Below are 19364 nucleotides of genomic sequence, written 5' to 3' on the forward strand. Positions count from 1 at the left end.
TATCGCTGCCCTACAGAGCTCCGTTAGTTTTCCTAGTCTTGCCTTGCCTTGCCTTGCCTCGCCTAGCCCTGCCGTTGTTCGGATTGTTTTCCCTTGCCTGGACTATCACTGACGTATTGGATTACCTCTCCTGTCTCGCCCCTTTGGATACTGTTCGCCGATCGTCGACCCACGCTTGTCTTTGTCTACTCTTTGTCTCGTCCATGTTATACCTGTTTGCCATTGTTTGACCCTGCCTGTACAACCACGTCTCTGCTCATTAAAAACCTGCATATGGATCCGCACATCTCACGTCTCGTCAGCCCCGTAACAGAATACTCGGCCACAAAAGGATCCAGCAGTTTTTCAGATGGACACTGGCCAGGTATGGACGCAGTAAAACTGCTATTAGCTCTCAAGCAGGACACTCGATCCCTCAAGAGCTACATTCTAGAGTACTTGGCGATCGCTAATGATTCTGATTTACCTGACTGTTTGCTCATAGACTTTTTTTGTGAGGGCATTAACCAGCCGCTCAAGTCACGATTAACCCTAGAAGGTCCCCGTTCGTGTCTGAGTGATTTTATGGACTATGCTTTATGGACTGTTGGTTCAGTGTTCACTGTGGGTGTCGCAGAGGAATGCGACACTGCACTCGCTCATGAAATGGCAGTTACGCTAGAGCACGCTCACAAAATGGCGGCCACGACAATACCCCGTCATGTTCTAGTTGATGTTAAAGAGCCCAGTCAAGTCACCATTGATCTCCACGAATCAGGCTAAGTCAGAGCTGATCTTCACGAGTCAAGCCAAGTCAGAGCTGATCTTCACAAGTCGAGACAAGTCACAGCTGATCTTCACAAGCTAAGTCAAGTCACCGTTGATCGTCACGAATCAAGCCAAGTCAAAGCTAATCTTCACAAGTCGAGACAAGTCACAGCTGATCTTCACAAGCTAAGTCAAGTCACCGTTGATCGTCACGAATCAAGCCAAGTCAAAGCTAATCTTCACAAGTCGAGACAAGTCACAGCTGATCTTCACAAGCTAAGTCAAGTCACCGTTGATCGTCACGAATCAAGCCAAGTCAGAGCTGATCTCCATGAGCTAAGTCCAGTCACAGTTGCTGTTAAAGAGCCCAGTCAAGTCACAGTTGGTCGTCATCAACCGAGTCACGTCTACGCTGATCTCAAGTCAAGTCACGTCACGGCTGCTCGTCCAGAGTCACAGCAGCACGTCACGGCTGCTCGTCCAGAGTCACAGCAGCACGTCACGGCGGATCTCCTAAAGTCAAGTCACATCACAGTTGCTCGTCCAGAGTCTCGCCAGACCTCCGCTGACCGTCTAGAGTCTCGCCGCCACGTCTCCGCTGACCTTCCAGAGTCACAGCACCACGTCTCCGCTGACCTTCCAGAGTCGGGTCACGTCCGGGCTGACACACTCAGATCATCAAGGTCAGTCTTTCATTATCCCAGTCTGTTATCCAGTGTGAGGGATTCACCGCTGGTGTCTGCACGCACAGCTGGTATCCCCAAACCCAATCACTCTAGCCCTCCTGTTCCTGAACTGATTCCCCTGTCTGAAACGCTTCCCCTGATGGGGGTCGCATTTTGGTGTGTTTGGGCTGCATACACCACCACAGAACTCCCAGAGGTGGCGGCGTCCACTATGATTTCTCTAGAGGTGGCGGCTGACGCTGCAGAACCTCCCGACGCGGCGGTGCTCACTTCAGCTCCTCGTATGGTGGTGGCACCCAGCAATGAACTCTCAGCCTGTTGTGTTACGGTCAAAGAGACCATTACTGAACTCTCCCTGTGTCCTGTGTTTACCACTGTAGAACCTCCAGAGGTGGCGGCAACCGCCGCAGAACCTCCAGAGGTGTCAGCGGTATCAATCAATGAACTCTCGTTCTGTCCTGTCACGGCTATGGAGGCCGTCAAAGAACTCTCGTTCTGTCCTGTCACGGCTATGGAGGCCGTCAAAGAACTCTCGTTCTGTCCTGTCACGGCTATGGAGGCCGTCAAAGAACTCTCGTTCTGTCCTGTCACGGCTATGGATGCCGTCAATGAACTCTCGTTCTGTCCTGTCACGGCTATGGAGGCCGTCAAAGAACTCTCGTTCTGTCCTGTCACGGCTATGGAGGCCGTCAATGAACTCTCGTTCTGTCCTGTCACGGCTATGGGGACTAATTATGAACTTTCTGTGTTCCCTACCTCAGTCCTTGTGTTTGTGCATGTTCTGTCTCCTCCTTGTGTATCAGTCTCCCTTGGGTCCCAGTCTCTGCTGTGGGTTCCTGATCCGTCATGGTATGCTCCTGCAATATCTGCTCCGCCGTGGTGGTCTTCAGGTCCGTCTGCTCCGCTCTGGTGGTCTTCCGCTCCGCCTGTTCGGTCTGCTCCGCTCTGGTCTTCTGCTCCACCTGTTCCACCTGCTCCGTCGGCTCCGCCCTGGTGGGCTCAAGTCCCGTCTGGTCCGCCCTGGTGGGCTCAAGTTCCGTCTGGTCCGCCCTGGTGGGCTCGTGTTCCTTTGGCTCCGCCCTGGTGGGCCCCAGTCCAGCCTGCTCCGCCCTGGTGGGCTCGTGTTCCTTTGGCTCCGCCCTGGTTGGCCCCAGTCCCGCCTGCTCCGCCCTGGTGGGCTCCAGTCCCGTCCACTCTGCCCTGGCTTCCTGCTCTGCCGGCTCTACCTCGGCCCCAGATCACTCCGCTTCCACAAGGACCTGGCCCTCCATCCCTCCCCTTGTTCCGCCTCCGCTCCACCTTCCTCCTGATTATAGACTGTGTGGAGCGTCTGGAAAGCCGCTCTTTGGGGTGGGGGCTCTGTCACGAATCTGGTCTGCACTCCCGTTCATTCACCACTAGAGGTCACCCGCTCACCACATGGACTTTCACACCACACATCACATGGACTCCATTTCCCATCATTCATTGCACTAACGACACACACAGCTCCTTGCACTGATCACACACAGCTGATTCCCATTTGCACACAGTATTTAAGCCACGGACTTTCTCTCCCTCGTCGCCGAGTATTGCATGCATTATCGCTGCCCTACAGAGCTCCGTTAGTTTTCCTAGTCTTGCCTTGCCTTGCCTTGCCTCGCCTAGCCCTGCCGTTGTTCGGATTGTTTTCCCTTGCCTGGACTATCGCTGACGTATTGGATTACCTCTCCTGTCTCGCCCCTTTGGATACTGTTCGCCGATCGTCGACCCACGCTTGTCTTTGTCTACTCTTTGTCTCGTCCATGTTATACCTGTTTGCCATTGTTTGACCCTGCCTGTACGACCACGTCTCTGCTCATTAAAAACCTGCATATGGATCTGCACGTCTCACGTCTCGTCAGCCCCGTAACAATAACGATGCTCAGAGCAGGCTGTAGCCTACCGGTGCTAAATATACGCCCCCCAGACAGAACAGGCAGGTTGTCGATGAGTGACAGAGCAGAATAAGGATGGAGCAAAGTGTGGATGCGCTGACCTTGAAGAACGTTCAACTCGGTTTTGTTTATATTTTGCTTAGCCTATAATTTTAAATGACAGATTTTATTTCCTACTGTGTTAGCAGCAAGATGTTAAACGAATTTAGTATTTTGACAAGACAAATAAAATTGCTAATAGGCTATTTTTGTACAACCTACAATTTTTTTTTTTCTGTGACACTTTTCCCTATTGTGTTGTAAATGTTAAACGAATTGTATCCTGACAAGATGAATAAAAGTAAAGTATACAATTTTTGTACAACATTTTTATTTTCTCCGTGACACTTTTTTTCCTACTGTGTTGTCTTTAAACACAAAATTCGTTTAACATTTTGCTATCAATAAATTCAACACTCTTGACAAGACGAATAAAATAACATCATAACTTCATATCGGGATAACTCTGACGCCAGCTCTCACTGCAAAGAAAGCCTACCAAAATCAACCTACCAGGTTCAGTCAGTAACAGAAAGCCAGCCCAGCCTCAGTTATGTGCACTTCCGTGTAGGCACTGTCCAACTCCAAACTGGCCTGCTCCATCATAAATCCATCGACTTCATGGCTCAATCCATCACAGACATCATCCTTGAGCGCCCATGGTTCGTTCAGCACAACTGAGTATTGTCTTGGTCGACAGGAGAGGTCCTGAAGTATGAGTGACGTCTGTTTTCCTGAATGATTTCCTATACTTCCAAGTGTCCTTCATCATCCTATGAGAGCATTACCTGTCAACTCCACTTCAACTGAAAGTCTGAATGAAAATCTGCCAACAAAAATCTGTGGATACACCACCATGCTGTGCCCACTTCAGTGACGCCTTCTGTCCCAAATGAGCTTCACAATTTCCTCCACACCAGCAAAGGGACTGTGCCAATGACCTTCTTCTATATTCCAGGATTTCATGCTCAAGGTGCTCCAGGAGAACCTCCACAAGTTTGTGCTTGTGTACACAGATGACATCTTGTATTCCCGGACCATGGTTGAACATCGCCTGCACGTTTCAAAGGTCCTCCAATGATTCTGGGAATTCCATCTCTATTTGAAGGCTGAGAAGTGCACATTCCACCAATCTTCTGTTCAATTCCTTGCATATAACATCAGCAAGAGCGGAATCCTGATGGATGAGGGGAAGGTGGCAGCTGTGCAGAATTGGCCTACTCCTGCCACCATTAAAGAACTCCAGAGATTCCTAGGATTCACCGACTTTTTCATCATTTCATCAAGAATTGAAGTGCCATAACCAGTCCATTCACCAGCCTCCTTAAGAATAGGCCCAAGACTGGAACTCTACTGCAGCCCAGGCCATGAATACTTTCAAAAAAGCTTTCACTGCTCCTTGTTCATCCCAATCCTGACTAACCCTTCTTTGTTGAAGTGGATGCCTCCACCACCGTAGTAGGAGCAGTGCTTTCTCAGCAGCAGAGGACTCCAGCTGTACTCCATCCATGTGCTGACTTTTTACATAAAATGATTATTTTACTTCCTTTTATGTAAAGCACTTTTAATTACCATTGTGTATGAAATAGTTTTGTCAAAAGTACCATTCGGTACTGAAATTTAAAAAAAACGTTTCCCGCTAAGATTTGAGCTCTGTTGAGCGGATTCTTAAACAGCGCTGATTGGTCATTGTGTTCACACGCTCAACAGATAAGTCTGCGATTGGCTTTAATGATCATCGCTTCACGCTCTTCACCGAGCGCTTCATTGATCATAGAAGCCAATCACAGATGTATCTGTTGAGTGCTTGAACACAATGACCAATCAGCGCTGTTTAAGAATCTGCTCAACAGCGCTCAAATCTTAGTGGGAAATGGACATTTTTAAAATCTCAGTACCGAATGGTATCGCGGTCGGTACTTTTGACAACACTAGTATGAAGTGTGCTATATATATATAAACTTGCCTTGCCTTGCCTAGATGAATTGAGGCATTTCTTGGACGGCTCCAAACACCCCTTTACTGTTCTCACAGCTCACAAGAACCTTGAGTATCTTCGGGATGCCAATAGATTAAACCGGTGTCAATAACGTAAAAGCATATGCTCTCTCTTGTCTCTATGCTCCCAATGATTTGTCTGTACCTCCTGAACCCATCCTTCCTCCAAAACTGTTTGTAACTCCCATTCAGAGGTCCCTTGAAGACTCCCTTACCTCCTCTAGTGTCCTTTCTTTCCTACGTTCCCAGAGCCCAACACATCCCCCTGATTCTCTCAGTTCAAACATCCTTGGACACTGGCCACACAGGGGCCAATCAAACCCTCTCATTGCTTAGAGATTGCTTCTGGAATGAATTACTGATTTACTACATAGGTCTGGAGAAGATACAAGAAATGTTGAAACAGTACCACATGTTATGAGTGTTTAACTGTAGTCAGTGTCATGTGTGCTTGAAAATATTGTTTATGAAAACACAAATGTGTGTAATGACGTGAATTATGAGGTTTACACTTCCCATTTCCTCATCTTACGAAAATTAACCATGGTTTTATCACAGTAAATATGTAGTTACCACGGCTTTTTGGCGTATTGATTATCATTTGTTTAACCTCAATTTTACTACAAATACCATGGTTAATGTTGCAAAACGTCCCAGGTTACGTATGTAACCATGGTTCCCCGAGGGAACGAGACGTTGCGTCGAAAACGCTAGGGGAACGCCTTTCAGCGATATCAAGCTCTGAATCATATGTGGAATCAGTCCAAATGATGGCGAGACGTCAGGTGCGGGTGATGTCATGACCAGGAAGCTTAAAAGCACGTGATGTGCAGCCGGCTTCAGCTTTTAGGAATGAAGCATAGCTCTAGTAGGGATGCCGGAAGTATGGCCCTGCGACGCAGCGTCTCGTTCCCTCGGGGAACCATGGTTACATACGTAACCTGGGACGTTCCCCTTCAGGAACTCGAGCTGCGTCGAAAACGCTAGGGGAACGAGATGTCCACGCCGCCAGACTTGCAAATCCCTGCCTAGTGTGGAAGAGCACAGCTATGGCAGGAGTACAGAGGAGCCTGGAGTGGCTCGGAAATCTAGGTCATAGAATCTGACGAAGGTGAGGGGCCTTCCCGCAGCGTTGCAGATGTCCTGCATAGGCACACCTGCCAAAAAGGCCTTAGAGGCCGCCACACTTCTCGTTGAGTGAGCCTTGACCCCCAATGGTGAGGGGAGATCAGAGGACTCATAGGCAACGGTAATGGCATCAACTATCCACCGGCTGAGGGTCTGCTTGGAAGCAGGATGACCTCTCTTAGGGGGACCAAAACAAATAAGCAGTTGGTCCGCCTTTCTCCACAGGGCAGCTCTGTGGACATATGAGCTGCCCTGTCTGGCCAAAGTTTACAGTTAAGCCTCTGCTGGTCGGGCTCCCTGAAAGCCTGAAGTACGACAGGCCGTGGTGTAGAAGAGGGGACCTTAGGGACATACCCCGCACGAGGGTACAGAAAAACTTTGGCCAGACCGGGCGCAAAGTTGAGATAAGAAGGGGCCACAGAAAGGGCCTGCAGATCTCCAACTCTCTTTAGAGAAGATATCGCTAAGAGAAATACAGTCTTTAACGTAAGAAGACGGTCTGATATCTCCTCAATAGGCTCAAAGGGAGGCCTACAGAGAGCATCTAACACCACAGCAAGGTCCCAGGGAGGAACACGAGATCGTACCTGAGGCCTCAGCCTCATCACACCGCGGAGGAAACGTGTAACCAGGGGGTCCTTGCCCACTGACTGCCCACCAAGAGGGGCGTGGTAGGCTGCTATAGCCACCACGTAAACCTTCAGGGTGGAGTGGGTTAACCCGGCGGAGAAACGAGCCTGCAAGAATTCCAGCACTGTACCAATCGGGCAGTTAACTGGGTCAAGCTGGCGGTCTTCGCACCATGAAGTGAAGAGTCTCCACTTCAGGGCGTACAGTTTCCTTGTTGAGGGAGCTCTAGATTGGAGGATGGTCTCAACAACCTCGGTTGAGAGACCAGAGGCTATGAGTTGTGCCCCCTCAGGGGCCACACCCACAGCTTCCACAACTCCGGGCGGGGGTGAAGGATCATGCCCTCCGCCTGTGAGAGGAGATCTCTCCTGACAGGAATCTTCCATGTAGAGCCGTCGAGGAGAGAAACCAGGTCCGAGAACCACACTCGGCCCGGCCAGAACGGGGCTACTAACAATAGACGGACCCCGTCCCGGTGCACTCTCTCTAGAACTCCTGGGAGCAGAGCGATCGGGGGAAAGGCGTACAGACGAAGCCTCGGCCAAGTCTGTACCATAGCATCCAGCCCCAGTGGAGCTGGATGAGTCAGAGAGAACCAGAGGGGACAGTGCGATGTCTGACGAGTCGCAAACAAATCCACCTGAGCCTGTCCAAACACTCTCCATATCTGCTTCACTACCTCGGGGTGAAGCATCCATTTCCCGGGCCTTGGCCCCTGCCTCGACAGGATGTCTGCTCCCATATTGAGATGCCCAGGAATATAAACTGCTCTCAGTAAGAGAAGCTTGTTCTGGGACCACACAAGGATCCGGTGCGCCAGCTTGTATAGGGGGCGCGAACGCAGACCTCCCTGGTGGTTTATGTAAAAGACCACCGCTGTTTTGTCGGTGCGCACCAACACATGGCGATCTCTTATGTCTGGAAGAAAGTGTTTGAGTGCTCGAAACACGGCCAGCATCTCCAGGCAGTTGATGTGCCACATGAGATGGCGACCACTCCACAGACCGCGGGCAGGGTGGCCACTCATGACCGCTCCCCAACCGGTGAGGGACGCGTCTGTCACTAGCGTTACGCGGCGGCAAAGGGCTCCCAGCACCGGGCCCTGAGACAAGAACCAAGGTTTCCTCCACATGTCCAAGGCACGTAGGCATCGCCGCGTGACCTTGATCATGCGAAGCGGGTTTCCCCTCGGGGAGAACCCCTTGGTCTTGAGCCACCACTGTAGGGGTCTCATGTACAGCAGGCCAAAAGGTATCACGTTGGATGCTGCTGCCATCAGACCAGTTTCCACGCTGCTAAATAATCTACTAAGGGAACCAGTCTCTCGAGACTGGCCTCTGGTGTACTTAGAGCTACTAGCTCGGTGCCCTGAAGTGGAGGGCCGGCAGGAGACGGCCGAACTAGATGCTCGAGAGACCCCCGAAGGGGTGGTGAGGCTCTCAGCTCCGCTACGTTTCCGGGCGGGAAATACTGAGAGAGACACTCGCTGGAGACCGCTGCGCCCTGGAACACTGGCAGGGTTGGCAGAACGATCTCCGGAGGGCGCTGAGGAGAGACGGACACCGTGTAATGCGGTGCACCCCGCTCGTCCCCAGTAGGGGCCGCCCTCAGCAGTCCTGGACTTATGGATGTCAGGACCGCTTCGTCAGGGGCTTCCCAAACTGAAGCACGACCCTCAGATCGGGCCTCGCCTTAGAAGACCCCGACTTAGAGCGCCGCCGACCTCGGTCCCGCTATGGGGAGCACGAGGCGACGCCTGCTTCTGAACCTCTCTGTATGAAGAGCTGGTACACGGCTGGGGCTGCTCCCGCCCAGCAGCCCCCAGAGCTATCGAACGGCGAGGGAGAAACCGCTGAAACGCAGCCACCTGTTTACGAGCCTCCTGGTATCTGTCGACGACGGAATTGACGGCGTCGCCGAACAGACCAGAAGGCGCAAGCGGGGCGTCCGTAAGGAAGACCTTGTCTTTCTCCTTCATATCAGACAAGGTCAACCACAAATGGCACGGGCAGTCTCCTTGGTGGCGCGGAGAGCTAAATCAGCGGTTCTCCTTAGTTCTACGATATCCTCAGATTTTATTTGCTCGCCTTCGTCTAGCTCTTTTAGCAGGTCGGCTTGATACGCCTGCAACACTGACATAGTGTGCAGACACGTGCCAGCCTGACCCGCTGCCGTGTACCCCTTGCCCACCAGCGTTGATGTTGTGCGCAGCGGCTTGGACCACATTACCATAATAATCAGAGGCGGGGACGAATAAGCGGGCCGAGAATGGTTTCTTCCACGATCTCGACACCTCGGTGTGGAGATCGAAAAAAAAAAAAAGGCAGGCTCCGGCGCGGAGGTACGCGGCTTAGTACGCAGAAAGCGTTCATCTAATTTACTTTTCTGCGATTCAGCCTGTTTCTCGGCGGGCCAGTCGATGTTCAACTTGGCAACCGCGCGAGTAACTACCTCCACTAACTCTTCATACTGTGGGGATTGAGGGGGCGAATACTCGACGCTCTCCACATCAACCTCCTCGGAGGAAGATAGGAGAAGCGCCGAGCCCGCTCCCCGGGGGGAAGAAACCGCAGAACGGGCTTCCGATCCCAGAGAGCGGGCAGTGGATCTGGCAGGTGAGGAAGAAGATAGGGACTCGCCCGTCTCCATTCCCTCCACCAGATCCCGCTGCGAACCCCACGAGTGCAGCCGCCATTCCGCCTCGGCGGAAGCGGGGCCAGCACCGTGAGGAACGCTGGCGAAGGCTCCCTCCTCAAAGAGAGCCTCCCTCGAGAGCCGACTCTACGTGCTTCACTCCCAAGCAGACCACGCACAGACTGTGTGTATTCCCCCTCGTAATATAGCCCGGGCAGGGAGGAACACAGTCTATAATGCAATCCGCTTTCGCCCTTATTCTAGGCTTTTGACATGCTTGTGTACTGACGGACAACAATAAATATGACTCACAGAACACAGATTGTGACTGACACACACAGAGAGCTTTGCTGAATGACAGAAAGCTGAAGCCGGCTGCACATCACATGCTTTTAAGCTTCCTGGTCATGACGTCACCCGCACCTGACGTCTCGCCATCATTTGGACTGATTACACATATGATTCAGAGCTTGATATCGCTGAAAGGCGTTCCCCTAGCGTTTTCGACGCAGCTCGAGTTCCTGAAGGGGTACCATGGTTAATTTGTAGTTACCATGGTTTAAATATAGTTTTTCTGTTTTTTTTTTAGTAAATCATTTGTGGTTAATTTTCGTAAGGGAAAGGTTTAAATCTAAAACAGCAGAAATTTTTGTGTGAGGGGTAAGTTTTGGGGTAAGAGTTAGGGTAAGGGGATGTGTGTGTGTGTGTCTAGCAGTAATGATATGTAGTGCAATCTTTCATGCTCTGATCCAGATGTTAATGAGTGTGAGATTAAAGGAATAGTTCATCCAAAAATGAAGATTTCGTCATCATTTACCTATATGATATTTTGAAGAATGCTAGTACCATTGTTGGCCTCCATTGATTTCCATAGTATTTATTTCCCTACTATGGAAGTCAACAAACGTTTGGTTCTTCAAAATATCTTCTTTTGTTTAACTTATACAAAAAGAAATGTATACAGGTTTAGAATGACATGAGAGTGAGTAAATTATGAACTGTCCCTTTTACAGTTTTTCTTGATTGCTAACACAGTTCATGAAACAATTCACCATTTTCTCACAACTATAAACACAATCTCAAAACTACACACCAGTTTGTGCAAACTTCAGACTTTCAGGTCAAAGTCAAACATTTTAGCCAAAAACATATTATCTTTTGTCAGAATCTAATCTTTGGCCTCAGACGACACACAAAGCTGTCAAATACACAGACTATTTTTCTGACTAGAGAACACTAGTGAGATCAATTCAAAACACTGTTACAAAAACCTCCTTTTGGGAAACAGGAAACATCTTGCAAGTCAGTGTCTGTTACAGTATGCGGCATAAATAGAGTTGTGCAGATACTGTAAAGTTCACCAATAAACTTTAAGAAACGTTTACTTTCATTACACTACTGTAAATTGATCCTACAGTAGATGAAAATCACTAGAAGAGAAAAGTTCAAAGACCAAACAACTGAATATACAGTAAACACACATTGGAATGTACTGTCAGTTACTGTACATAAATAAATAAATAAATTCAGCATCCTCTGCCAAGCTGCATTACAGTATTGGTAATATCCTTATTTGTTATACTATAGCAGTTTCTTACTTTCTCTGCCTCCCCTAGACAGTCGACTCTCAGTTCTGCACAAATACATGTAAGAAGTATTTGGCTACAAATCAATTCAACAGTTATGAGTTTGAGGCTGTGTGCTACAGTGTTTATAGTACAAGTTCTCTCATCTGAAGTACTGCTACTATGTACTGTAATTGTAATGTTTAAGTAGTGTAAAACCCTGTAGATGAGCCTGCAGGCAGCTTTCCTTATGATCATTCCATGCAAAATAAGATGGTCAACTATAGTGCTTTATATTTCATCAGAAACAAACAACCTGATCTCACAGAATTCCGTGTAATGTTCACGGACTTAATTAACCCCGAATCTGTGGTGGCATCACGGAATCGCCGAAAATTCCGTGATGGGCTCACAGAAGGCATCAGCCGTGGTCCATGCACGGATTCACTGGTTCAACACCAGCGCTGCATCGGACCACGTAAAAAGAGTGACTCCGATGCAGTTATACTTTCATTGGAGTACCTGACCCACCCCTACCCTAAACCTACCCAGTTCTGAACAATAATGATAACGATAAATTCCCCAGTATCGCGTCGGCATATTGATGCTAAGGGTTTCCGTGCGTGGAGCACGGCTGATGCCTGTCACTGACTTACATTGCTATCACTTCTGTGAGCCCATCACGGAATTTTTTCTGTGAGCCCATCACGGAATTTTCAGCGATTCCGTGATGCCACCACAGATTCGGAGGTTAATTAAGTCCGTGAACATTACACGGAATTCTGTGAGATCATGTTGGAAACAAATGACCTTTCACCTTGTCCCCTTCATTTTTGTTTTCTCCTCCTATTCCTCTTTGTCTCCCGCGACCAGTATTCATTTTCCAAAACACATAACCTGACTGCTGTGTCATCAGTTTTGCTACTGAAAGTTCACACATGGATAAATGTGTGCTGTTTGTGTTCATTTTGTGATTCTTGAGGTAGTTATATTGTGTTTGAGTTTTCTAAATGAGAACATGGTTAAATCTGTGCAAAATGATGCTGTTCTTGTGTAGAGTTTTGCAGAAAACACTGAGCAAATTGGAGCATGTGTGAAAACAGGTGAAATGTGTTAAAAGTTTTGAGAAATGTGTCTCTGTTTCAAGAACTGTATGAATGGTTTGGGAAATTGTGCCGAATGAATCAGTTACAGTGTGTTAGCAATCGAGAAAAACTCTAACACTCTAAATCTAATCTAAATAAATGATTTACAAAATGCATAGCACAATATACATGTATAAAGTTCCAGTCAAATCAGTGGTTCTCAGTATTATTCGCACTATTGACTATGTGTTAAATCATGCCTTTTTTTAATGTGTAGATGTGGATGAGTGCAGTGACCGGACTCATGTCTGCAGCGCTGATGCTGAGTGTGTGAACACGGCTGGCTCGTACCGTTGTCGATGTTCAGACGGCTTTACTGGAGACGGAATCACTTGCTCAGGTCCATCATTCAGCTTTCTGTCTGTCCATCTGTCCATCCACACCAACATGCTTCCATCATACACCATACAAATAATCATTCACTGGTGTCTGGATGTCCTGCAGATATGGACGAGTGTGCTGAAGATGTGGATCTGTGTGAAAACGGGCAGTGTCTCAATGTTCCTGGCAGCTATCGCTGTGAATGTGAGATGGGCTTCACACACACTCCAAACAGCAAAACCTGTCAAGGTGTGCTTACACACACACACACACACACACACACACTCAGACTGCAGTAGTATAATCTAACAGTAACTCAGCTGCATGTCACAGAACAAAGTAGTTGTCAAAGTTACTGCTCTTTGTCATCATTTTATGGACAGACAAGTGATAACTTAGGGTAACACTTTATTTCGATAGTCCACTTTAGACATTCTACTAACAGTAAGTAACTTTGCAACTACATGTCAACTAGCAGTCATTAGAGTATTAGTAGACTGACTGCTTAATATCTTCTAACACTTTATTTTGATGGGTCCACATCATACAACATACTGACTATCAGAAACTTCGCAAGTATATGTCAACTTATTCTACTAACCCTAAACCTACCCTAACAGTCTACTCTGAGAGTTAGTAGACATGTATTTGCAAATTAATGAGAATTAGTTGACATGTAGTTACAAATTTACTTATAGTTAGTAGAATGTCTAAAGTGGACTATCAAAATAAAGTGTAACCTAACTTAGAAATGAAATTTTTGTCATATTTTATCGTTCCCGACCATCACATGAAGAGGACCAAATATACAAACAATTGGTTTTTGTATTGCAAGGTTAGGTTATTTATAGTAATAAATATATAATATAATAATGTATAATAAATAAATAGGTTATTAGGCAAGGTTAGTATTTAGGAAGTAAATTATTTATTACAAAAATACAACACCATGTATAAGAGAAAATAATCGTTATTGATTCACTATTGATTATAATGAGTTCTATTCGCTTTTGATGTGACTCTCACATTCTGCAAAGACAGGTGTCAGCCGTTAGGCAACTTATATGGTGCAATGATATAAAACTATTCGTCGCTGGATGTGTTTGACTTGAAGTGGTGCAATTTCAGAGGAAAAAACATTGTAAACACATTTTGTGTTTTCTTATAGTTTATAATGTGGACACCATTTTATTTAACACACAAAAGCATACGACTGTGGTGTATCTATTGCTGTTCAGAAAAATACACAATATTATATTTTCTGTAAATCATGTGCATACCGTATGTTGCAGATATAGATGAGTGCACCTTCCAGAACATCTGTGTATTTGGCACATGTCAGAATATTCCAGGCATGTTTCGCTGTCTTTGTGATGAGGGCTATGAGCTGGACAGGACCGGGGGAAACTGCACAGGTAAACATGCTGTTACTCTACAATAATACATCAACGGCTGTTCTTCACCTCACACTGTCACTGCTTACCGTGTTGTTGTGATGTCAGATGTGAACGAGTGTCTCGATCCTGTCAGCTGTGTTAATGGTCACTGTGAGAACACAGCCGGCTCGTACCAGTGTAACTGTCCCACTGACTTTGAGCTCAACCCCACTGGAATCGGCTGCATTGGTAAGGTTATTGATTATTAAGATTATTTAATATAACCCTACCCAATGCCATCACAATCATAGTGCTGTAGCATAGTTGTGCATCAAGAGATACAATGTATTTATTGTAAATCCTGCCGTTGAAGTGTTCTGTGGTCATCCATAAAGAGTTCTCACACAGTCGGTTGGTCTGTTTCATGTGGCAGATACACGAGTAGGGAGCTGTTTTCTGGATGTGGCGTACCGTGGCCATGGTGGGCTGGCGTGTAGCGTTGAGCTGGGATTTGGAGTCAGTCGTTCATCATGCTGCTGTTCTCTGGGACGAGCATGGGGTAACCCATGTGACCTTTGCCCTCTACTCAACACCTGTAAGGAACTCTAAAACAATCTTCAATAGTTCAATATTGCAATACTTCAGAACACCAGTAATTCAGTTAAACAGTGGAACAATATGTCAGTACTTTCATACTACACAGGGATTTCAGTACTATTACACATCAGCATTAAAAAGACAAACACATTCTGAATGTAAAGGCACTTTCATGTAAGAATATTGCTTGCAGGAGATTATTTTGATCTGTAATACTGTAATAACGCTATAACAATAACTTAATACTATTTGCATTTACTCTCTCAATTACCTTAGTAAATCAATGCTATAATACTTTTTTATATCAATACTTCATATAATAATATAGTATAATACTGCAATAGTTCAATAAAGGCAGTTTTTAATTAGCTTTTTTTGTATTATTTAGTCACTAATTCTATAGCTATTGTAGGCACTTTCAGTATAATTTAATATCTTTTTGTGACAATAACATTCATAAGTTCCTTCATATTGGCTTGGCATATTGAAAAATATTGATAAATATGAATGTGGTAGTTGACTGATGAGAATATCATGTGTCTCTAGCGGAGTATAACACACTGTGTCCTGGAGGAGAGGGGTTCAAACCCAACCCCATCACCATCATCCTGGAAGGTAATCAGGCATCATCGCTGAACATACTGTCAATAACTGTACAGTAAAGTCAGATCAAGTTAACTTTTATTTATATAGTGCTTTATACAGTACAGATTGTTTTTAAAGCAGCTTTACAAGGATAAACAGGTAGTTTCACTGAAGTAATGATTCAGTGATGCAAACAGAAGTCAATTCTGCTTTAAAGCAACTCATTCATTATTCAGTTGAAATCAGTTAATTGTTGATTCAGTTTGGTTCAATAACTGTGCAGAGGTCATCAATTATGGAAAGAGTTTTCATCTATAAAGCATCTCTAGTGAAAGCAATGATGTCATCATCAGTTCAGGTCAGTTCAGTTCCCTTTTGAAACGGTCTCTCAAATTGTGTGAACATGCTTTGCGGGAACTCCATATAATCCGAATACTGAAGCCTCATTTGTTAACATTCATGTAGCTGCACGAACAAATGGCATTAGACCCTGAGCCACAGAGTCCATCCTAATCTCTCAGGGAAGAAGAGGAGAGGGCTAAGTTCTGCTGAGGTTGAAGAAACTAGCGCTTACCTTCCAATCCCCCGTTCAGCTCTGGGCAATGGCTTTGTTCCCACTGCCAGTGCTGGGCAAACTACCACTGTGTACCAAATAACAAAAAAGAGCTCTTTTCCTCTTCGCAATGATACAAATGTTAGGACCCTGTCTCCGTGCAGCAATCTTCCATTCGAGAAACTCAGAACCCTCACTGCCCAGCTTCAGACTTTGGAAGCCATCCCTTGGTGTGTCAAGCTGGGTCTTCTAAACTATAAAATGAGGTTACTCTCTCTAATTCACTCGTAGACCTCCTCGCTTCAGGGGTGTCATCCAGACTTTGGTTCAGGACAATGATGCTCACGTTCTCCGATCAAAAGTGTCTGCTGGAAAAAGGCATCATAAAAATGGCCTTACCAGCGAACAGTGAGTCAGGCTTTTACAACTGTTATTTCCTCATTCCAAAGAAAGATGGTGTGCGCCCACCTCGATCTCAGACACCTGAACCACGCTCTGATGAGGCACCCGTTCAAGATTTTGATTTTGAAGCAAATCCTAACATGAGTGTGCCCAGGGGACTGGTTCCTATTGGTGGATCTGGAAGATGTCTACTTTCATATTCGGATATGAATACAGTATACAGTACTTCCTTTCGGACTGTCGCTGGCACTTTTTCCCCTCTGAGACAGAATCTGCGTCATGAATTATCTTTACAACTGGTTAGTTGTAGCATTTGGACCAATCAGACACACAATGTTTCGTTAGATTTAACAAATCAATTAGTCATTAAATTAACAAATAATCACAGACCCCTCACCCAATACACATACTGGGTACCAGTATGTCTGTGAATGACTCCAGGCCCCCGGTTACCATGACAACCAGGACATTTCAGCCAGACCAGATAAGCTTTATGACCTAATGGCATGTTGAGAGTTCTCCCTCTCGCCATCTTTGAACCTTATGAAAGTCACATAATGCCAATAAAAAAACTCTTCTCTAATTAATTCATCAAAACCTTTCTTTGAATGTACACACATATCCTTCAGGTCATTGTGTATATTGTTACTGTTCTTGTTTTTATTGATACTGTTACTGTCTTTGTATTGTATACTGTTTTATGCATGCTTATGATAGAACCACTCGTTCACCTAACCTTAACTTTGCTCTCTATGAATTCATCTTCAGATGATCTAATTGAGAATGTATATTCAATTTAAAAGGCCTCACTTCAGTGACCCGCCTCGCTTTTTAGTCTCTTCACTAGTCTCTCATCCCCTTTCCATCTTCTGGTTGCTAAGTCCCAGGGCCGGCGCTACTTAGCTCTTTCTTAGCTCTTTTTCACTTTCTACCTGGGAAGAAACTCCCAATCACCATCGAGTCAGGACATCTTTGGAATTCATCACTCTTCAACCCGGAAGAACGTAATCGCAAGTCTAAAACCTTGAAACCATCAAGACTTTAATCCGAGACTGCATCCGGACACTCGTCAACGACCAAGGCAATGCAAGTATCGTACATTTAACTAAACGAAACATAGGTTTAGTATAAGCTATAGATCTATAGACTGATGGTTTTACTCAGGTGGTTAACTGACTCTTTCCATAACTGTATTCTCTGGTTTCTCTAGTGGCTTCATTCATCCACTTTAGCTCCACTTTGTATGTACGTGTGAGTGTATGTTTATTCGTTTGTTTGTTTAGATTAGTTATGTGTGTTAGCGTTTAGTTAATAAAAGTTTTGTGCACAAATTACATGATTTTCTGTTTCGGCCTTGTAAATTAATGTCCCTTTATGATTTTGACCCTTGCTATATGCTCTAATGCATTAATAGGAAAGTATTTTCTATGGCCACGGAAATATCCTTGCTTAGAGTTGATATGAACTTACACTGAATGTTTGCTGGATGAACAGATTAGTTGATGGCAATTTAATTCTGCTACAGTTATTACTGTCAGCCGATATAAATAATTGTAATTAATCATAATTAATTGTAATTATTTATATACATTTCCTTTTGAGCTGATTTGCTACATAGTTCTAGCCAGATCGGACCACAAGCTCCATGCTCACAGGTCACTGCTACTCAGTCACCAGTGGCCTGTAGCACAAAGCCAGTTTCAGTTTTTACCCAGGTAAGTTCATGTTTAGTTTGAGCAAACTTTTTCAGGGGGTTGGTTTTGAGTGGGTTTCATCACCATGGTAACTTACGCTTCATGGCTACCCTGCTCTGGAGCAGGTTTTATTCTGGGTTAGACAAACCCAAACTGTACCAATCAGCTGTGAGTAAAGTGACATATATCAGATGCAATTAAGCCACTCCCCCAAATCTCTCGCTCCAAATTAAAGCAGTTTAGAATAGAAGAATTTCAGAGACAAAGTTGCCTTTTATTGCTAATTATTTACTATATTAATATCATATGAATTATAATTATTCATAATTATATAAAATATTTACAAAATTATTATATGAGCTAGTTTCAATATATAAAGCTTTTAAAATGACTAAATAATAGCCTATATATTTTCTTTTGAGCTCTTTGTGAAAATATATAAATGATTAAATTCAGCTGATTCTTTTGCCTATTGAGATATTTTCTTTCTGCTGCCTTCTCAAACATTTGCTGCTGCAGCAGTGTTTATTCCTGCCTTGTAAATGCATTTAAATTAATTATATTTTTAATAACGACATCTATTAATTTTTAACAGAGAAGTAACTTGCGCCTACTCTTGCAAGAAGTGAATCAAACAGATCCTCCGTGTGATTGGCTGTTTGCTGCTCATGTCACACTTTTAGGTGCACATGCTCTAGAGTTAATCACAAACTCTGGATCAACCCTGAGTTGACAGAGAACGTTTATATTGAGCTTTGTGAGCCCACTGAACCTGACCTAAACCAGGTTGGATTTGTTTGGTTTTGTCAATTCTAAACCTACTCTGAAACTCAGAGTTTATCTCGCTTCATGCTACAGGCCACTGGAGCACATCGGGCTCAATTTAGCCAAGAGCTCCCTCTCTCCCAGCCAGTGAGTCACTTTTCTGGGGACAGTTATCGACTAATTTTGCTAAGGAAGGATCTTCTCTCCTAAGCAAGAGGGATGAACTGGCATCCCCAGCCAGAGATCTGGAGCCTTCATGTGTGTCCCCTTATGAGTGTAGCTAATACCATTTCGGAGGCTGGAGCCCCATCTGCAAGATGCCTGTACACCCTCAAATGGTTTGTATTCTCTGACTGGTGTGCAGTACGGAATGAAGACCCATCCTTATGTGATGTGTTGTCCATTTTGACCTTTTGACAAGAGCTGCTGGATAGGTGGTGTTACCCCTTTCATGCTCATTCCCGGTTCTGTCAGCACTGCACTGGCTCCCTATTAAACGTCGTATTGATTTTAAAATCTTGTTAATTACATATAAAGCCCTGAATGGTTTAGCTCCTCAGTACTTGAGCGAGCTCTTGTCGCA

The 19364-nt window shown here is 45.4% G+C and overlaps 1 protein-coding gene across 1 annotated transcript in view; it reads left to right on the top strand.

Moving 5' to 3' along the window:
* LOC131548785 (fibrillin-2) overlaps positions 1–19364 on the top strand; it is a 112599-nt gene that overhangs the window by 51176 nt on the left and 42059 nt on the right. The window contains exons 33-38 of the mRNA XM_058790358.1: positions 12706–12828; positions 12933–13058; positions 14102–14224; positions 14312–14434; positions 14619–14780; positions 15329–15397. Of these exons, the coding sequence (XP_058646341.1) occupies positions 12706–12828; positions 12933–13058; positions 14102–14224; positions 14312–14434; positions 14619–14780; positions 15329–15397 (726 nt within the window). The remainder of the gene's footprint in view (positions 1–12705; positions 12829–12932; positions 13059–14101; positions 14225–14311; positions 14435–14618; positions 14781–15328; positions 15398–19364) is intronic.

This window comes from Onychostoma macrolepis, chromosome 10, assembly GCF_012432095.1.
Source record: "Onychostoma macrolepis isolate SWU-2019 chromosome 10, ASM1243209v1, whole genome shotgun sequence".
In the NCBI taxonomy this organism is placed as follows: Eukaryota; Metazoa; Chordata; class Actinopteri; order Cypriniformes; family Cyprinidae; genus Onychostoma; species Onychostoma macrolepis.